This window comes from Alosa alosa, chromosome 4 (assembly GCF_017589495.1).
Source record: "Alosa alosa isolate M-15738 ecotype Scorff River chromosome 4, AALO_Geno_1.1, whole genome shotgun sequence".
Classification (NCBI taxonomy): Eukaryota; Metazoa; Chordata; class Actinopteri; order Clupeiformes; family Clupeidae; genus Alosa; species Alosa alosa.
In genome coordinates, this window is record NC_063192.1 from 18142870 (window position 1) to 18149088 (window position 6219).

General features: G+C 38.4%; 1 protein-coding gene across 2 annotated transcripts in view; it reads left to right on the forward strand.

Moving 5' to 3' along the window:
* The first annotated feature begins 2233 nt into the window (after positions 1 to 2233).
* tm9sf4 (transmembrane 9 superfamily protein member 4) overlaps positions 2234 to 6219 on the forward strand; it is a 33524-nt gene continuing 29538 nt past the window's right edge. Inside the window, exons 1-3 of one of the 2 annotated variants that reach the window (XM_048240261.1) lie at positions 2234 to 2297; positions 3289 to 3396; positions 5966 to 6065. In XM_048240261.1, coding sequence (XP_048096218.1) covers positions 2265 to 2297; positions 3289 to 3396; positions 5966 to 6065 — 241 coding nt within the window. In that variant the 5' untranslated portion in view covers positions 2234 to 2264. Of the gene's footprint in view, positions 2298 to 3040; positions 3080 to 3288; positions 3397 to 5965; positions 6066 to 6219 lie in introns of those variants that run through there. The other variant, XM_048240262.1, reaches the window with a different exon arrangement.

The window sequence follows — 6219 nt, forward strand, 5'->3', positions numbered from 1 at the left end:
ATTTGGAGTGACATTTGGAACAGCTATACTTAACAAAACTAAAAATGGTAATTGCTCAAAATGATCATATAATCGGTAGACAAAATTGAGTTAAAAAAAAAAAATACAACAATCATTCAACATGACTTCCGCTACAGATTTACACTGAATTAACACACATATTTTTATAATGTATATTCTCCTGAATCCAACGGTAACAGGTTTTTGATGTGACTCCTTGTAGTTTCTGTTATACTATTTTTAGTCTTGTAGGCTACAGTAACTCATTTTCAGTTCGGTATTCCTAAAACCATTAGGTTCCTGTATTCACATGGTCTAAAATTGTAGTGCACTTTTGTCCCACATAGACTCAAGTAAGAACTAATCATAAAAAAAAAACATTTTCCCATCTGGTTTTAGAGACGTGATGGTAAAAATAGCTCCATGAATGAGTTTCAACACATTTCTACATGGCTTACTGGAAGGAATACATTCAGATGAACTAATGACCTCAGTTCCCTTTTTCATGCATTTGAACCACAAACATATACACTAATCTGCATTTTCTTTAGTTTTTGCCGTCTTTTGAGCCATTTCACGTGTATGTCTGTATTTGTGTGCATGTGTGGAACGCACGCCCCCTCTACCTTCGAAAAACTCTGACTAGAACTGACCCTTCTGTAGCCTATGGAAATACCACTCACTGCTGCACTTACTGTCCTTATCTTACGCTACCTTGATTGTTTCCCTTGTCACTTTGGTTAAAAACTGATGAGCCAAATGTAATGTAATGTAATGTGTGGGTCTGTGTAAGTCTAGGGGAGGCAGAGTGTCAGAGATACAGAGCTGAGGTGAAAACTTAAGATTTTAAACAGAATATTGATTTTTTTTTTTTTAAATATAAAAAATTCAAATAGAAATATAAAATTGATCTAAGCAACATAGCCATTTTACACATTTTTAAAACTGCTGTTGTGGATGGGAGATGGATGGAAAAGAAGGATGAGACCAGGAATGGATTACTGCACGGGCCTACCGGGCCCAGGCCCAGGGGCCCAAGGGGTCAGGGGGCCCTGAAGCCTAAGCCTTTGCATGGAATCATTGCCTCAATATCAACAAATCAGGATGTAGGCTATGAATCTGATTGAATTTAGTATTGGCCATCCCCAAAATGCACCAGAATACAGGAAATCACATCAAACAAATAAAAAATGTTCTGGGGGAGGATACATCCCCCCCACCCCCCTCCCACATATAAGACAATAAGTGGGGGGCCCTTAATACATCTGGGCCCAGGGGCCCAAAAGTTCATAATCCGCCCATGGATGAGACATTGAGTTTGGGTAAAATATTACGATTTAAAACAGATATTTCATCCATGATGATTTCATTCAGATATTTCATTCATTTGAAAAATCCCTGGAAAATGCATATGAAACTCCTATTGTAAATGGCTCTAAGTTCTGCACAATGGAAAATCATCAAATTATGATTCTTCTTTTCTTAAAGATAAAAGAGTCCAGGCTATGTATCACAGATATCTGCTTCTGTTGATCTGACATTTTGTAGAGACTATTTCATTGAAAATTAAATCAAAATCAGTCACACTCCAAAGTCAAAATCAAATAACACTTCAAAATAAATAAAGAAAGAAAGAAAAAAGAAAGAAATAATTACATAAAAAACACTAAACATGTGACTAAAGACTACAGGGCCTATGTTATGAAAAGCTTCTAGCCATATACTTTGGCCAGCTTGAACATTTCCAACTGATTTGTGCTTGAGGTTTAAGTAAAAAAATGTATCCGCTTCTTAGACCTTTTTATTGTGATATGCATAATCATTAGGCCTCATTCATTCAACTTCAAATATCTTCCAAACAAATGTAATGCCTCAGTCATTGCAAGCGCCTCTCTACTGTACTTATTGCTTAGATAGATAGATACTTTATTGATCCCTAGGGGAAATTCAAGGAATTAGTTGTGTTTTTTATATTACATACTTTTTATTATTCTGCTGTTAGTGAATGTGTGTGTGATGTCTGTATGCTACTGAGACCTTGAATTTCCCCTGGGGATCTATCTATCTATCTTGCTGATGCAGGCCTACAAAACATAGAAAATAAATAGGCTAATTATCCTAATTCATTGTGTCAAAACGTTTTTTTTTTTTTTCAAGTTTAGCCTGCCCTACAGATTTGTGTCTTTTCTCATGTTCAGTAGGGGATGCACAAACCCCCCAAGACAACAACAGCCCTAACTTGCCAATTTCCTGTGACGTTTCGAATGACACGTGTATTCAAGATGGCGGCGGCGATGGTAAGTGTAAACGAAAAATCATCTCTCTCAAGTTTGATTAAATATCTTTCTCGTATATAGTGTGAGATGGTGTGATTCACATACATGATTTAAATCAGAACATATTGATAGTGCCCAGCTCTTGAAGAGGTAAACAAGTTTTCGTCCACGTATGTGTTGTCGTTGTTGGCAGAGCTAGGGACATAATCAGCTAGCTAAGTTATCTGTTAGCAACGAATGCTAGACGGCCAACTAGCTAGCTAATTATGTTAGTGGAGTAACGTTAGTATGAAATTGTTTATTTGACAGACGTTGATAGCTCGAATGGTTTTATGTTATATACCATATCGTGGTGCTTTTGAATATATTCGTCTTATGAACACCTGAGTCGCGTTGTTTTAATGAATCACACTGTGATTTCTTGTCGTTTCTGCAGTTTCGGTAGCAAGGATGCAGTGTTACAGGCTACTTGTAGTTAGCCCTAGTTGCATTGTGGGGCTAGCCTTAGGTAGCAAGTCAACTGTGTAAACATTATCGAGTATGTTAGGATCTTGTTAACGACAGCGTTGTATCTGTTGTTTCACTCACCCACTAACCATTGGCTTCTCTGTTTTTTGTATGAACTTGGACAGCAGTGTATACTTAGCATTGAAATACTATATTTCCGGGTTGCGATAGGTCGTTTGAATTAACTGTTAGGTAAACATTACTTTACCTTTGGAAAGTAAGAGTTGCATGCTAATTGGGTTGACTCTAATGAAAGTTGTCAGTAGTTTTTTATGACCTTGCAAACAGTTATTCTGGTAGGTAAACGAATTATTGAATAGAACATAGGTAGATTTGATGGTGTTCAAGTTTGTCTTAGATTTGATGAACAAGTAGTTCCATTATTGCACAGCCTACATAGCCAAATAATTTAATCCACTGTATAAATCGTGTGAATGATATACAGGATGATGTGCTCTTGATACTCTTGGCTGTATATGTTTTCAAATGTGATGATACTTTGCAGGAGACGTGGGGGCTTCTGCTGCTGACCTTGCTACCCCTAGCCGGGTCTTTCTATGTGCCTGGAGTTGCTCCTATGAACTTTCACCAGAACAGTCCTGTAGATATTAAGGTGAGGCACTCTGATCAGGAGCAGGAGCTCCTCCATTACTTTGCTTGTTTGTATAAATATTATTAGAGTTGTAAGAGTTAATCATTTTCCACATAAAGTTTGTGATTGTATATCAGTGAGTAGCCACTATACAGGCCTACTATTGTCTTTTCATTGTCATGAAAGTAATAGTACTACCACTTGTGTTGTCAAGAGCGCTTTGTTGAAACAGCCATGACAGACTCTGGCCTGCTTGCAATTAATCCATTTGATCAGCAGATCCAGACACTGGGGAGTACAGTGCCGTTAGATTAATGCTGGGTCATTCCACGCCAACTCAGCCACCCATGTACATGACACCTCTCAGATTTTGCTGAAAAGCGGTGAATATATGCCTTATGTTACCAAACAAAGGAATCTGAAGTTTCAGGTCAATATCTCAAATGGTTTGCCTGTGGCGTCCATTTAAATTTCGGATGCCACAGCCCTAATTGACACATTGGAATTTCACATTTCATCTTTTGCCATTTTTGGAAGCCCATAGAGGGCTGGAAACTGGTGTGGTAGTTCATTGTAGCCTGTACTTAACAATTCTGGAAAATTCTAGTGATGATAAAGCATTAAAATAGTGGAAATAACTTAGTATTATCCTCAGTGATGGCAAACAATTAAATACTGAGACTGTCACGGATTAACCCCTTATCCTCCATGAAAGAGACCCTCCATCAAACTTCAAAATTGAAATAAAGCAATGATGCAATCATGTTCCACTGATAATTTTGGCCGAGGCGTAACGTCTCTCCAGTTCGTACGTTTCCTCATGTTTTTTAATATCTTCTGCACTAACAAAGAAGAATGTAATGTTCTTAATGTTTTCAGCAAGTCGCTTTTTTGCATGTGATGGAATTGGCGGAACTCTCAAGCGTCTTGCAGCAAGAGCAAGTCTGCTGACCACTGATGCAAACCAGTGACACCAATGGAGATGTTTCAATGGGCAAAAGAAAACATTAAGAACAATACATTCTTCTTTGTTAGTGCAGAAGATATTAAAAAACACGAGGAAACATACGAATTGGAGACGATCAGTGGAACACGATTGCATCATTGCTTCATACCAATTTCTAAAAATAAGATACAGATAAAAATAATATCACAGGATACAATATTCACAGATGTCGATGCAGGACAACAATCAGATTCAGAATACTTGGATACAGAACACCCGCAGTCAGATCAGCCACAAAACTCAGTTTTTCAGCCAGGAAAATACATTGCCTGTATCTATGATGATGACTGGTTCATTGGAAACATTGTTGAACGTTCAGATGAACATGGTGACGTTTTTGTGAAATTCATGAATTGTGTCAACAACATCCTCACATGGCCATAGGACTAAAGACAGATCCCCTGTTGGGTGCCATTCCAACATATCATTTGTTGTGTCAGTATGCCAGACATCTATGGACGCAGTGCTCACCAATACAAACTTGACCAAAAGGACCATGACAAAATTATGCCACTGCTTCCACAATTTCTTGGATAATAGTTAAAGACACTATTCAATTTAATTTTCAATTTTATTTGAAGAGTGACAGGGGCAAGGAAAAACTCCTTTTTATTTGTAGTGTTCTTACACTATGTAACATTCTTGTTATTTAGTTCTTTAAAAGTTTGATGGCGGGTCTCTTTCATGGGGGATAAGGGGTTAATCCGTGACGGTCTCAGTATTTAATTGTTTGCCATCACTGAGGATAATACTAGGTTATTTCCACTATTTTAATGGTTTATCATCACTAAATTTCCCCTGATCTACATTCCAGACTTCTGGAAACAATGTCCAAAATGTTGCATTATGAAGAATAAAATTCATATTATGGAGCTTCATAGTCAAAAATCTTATTTAATTAAAAGAAAGAACAAATATGTATCTTTATCTGGTATAAGTCCCATTAGGATCATCAAGTGCCCACATGGTCATTTGGGGGTCCAAATATGGGGTTCCAAAAGAGTCACCTCTGCCGGAGAGGGTTTTTGGACCCCCATGAAACCCCCACCAGTGGTACCATACCCTTCAAATTAATTTTGGCAAGAGCAAAGTTCCCACATATAACAAATAATCCTGTTTAGAATTAATATGATCATTAATTGTGGTGCTACGGCCACCCAAAAAGTGAAAAATCACACATGCCGTCAACATTTTTTAGGACTTTGGTGACTCACCTCTCACCCAAACAGTAAGGAATGTTGATTCTGCCTCCAGAATTGTGTAGTACAGGCTACAATGAACTACCACACCAGTTTCCAGCCTTCTACCACTATTAGAACAGACGTTATGGGCTTCCTAAAATGGCAAAGGATGAAATGTGAAATTCCAATGTGTCAATTAGGGCCGTGGCACCCGAAATTCAAATGGACGTCACGGGCAAACCGTTTGAGATATTGACCTGAAACTTCAGATTTCCTCATTTGATAACATAAGGCATATTGTCACCGCTTTTCAGCAAAATCTGAGAGTTGCCATGTACATGATACCCCGATATTGGCTGTTTTCACATGGAATGACCCTGCTGCTCCCCTTGTCTCTTTGTAGGCTGTGAAGCTGACCAGCTCCCGCACCCAGCTGCCCTATGAGTATTACTCCCTCCCTTTCTGCCGGCCAGAAAAGGTGGTCTACAAAGGAGAAAATCTCGGTAAGCCGATCTCTCCATAAGCTCTTGGACGTTTGCATGTGCTAGATTGTGTGTCTGGGTTGTCTCTTGCAGTGACGGTTTGATTGCCTGTAATATAGCAAACATTTCTAGTGGAGTAGATGATGGGTCACTCACTCAGAACCCAGTGAAAACA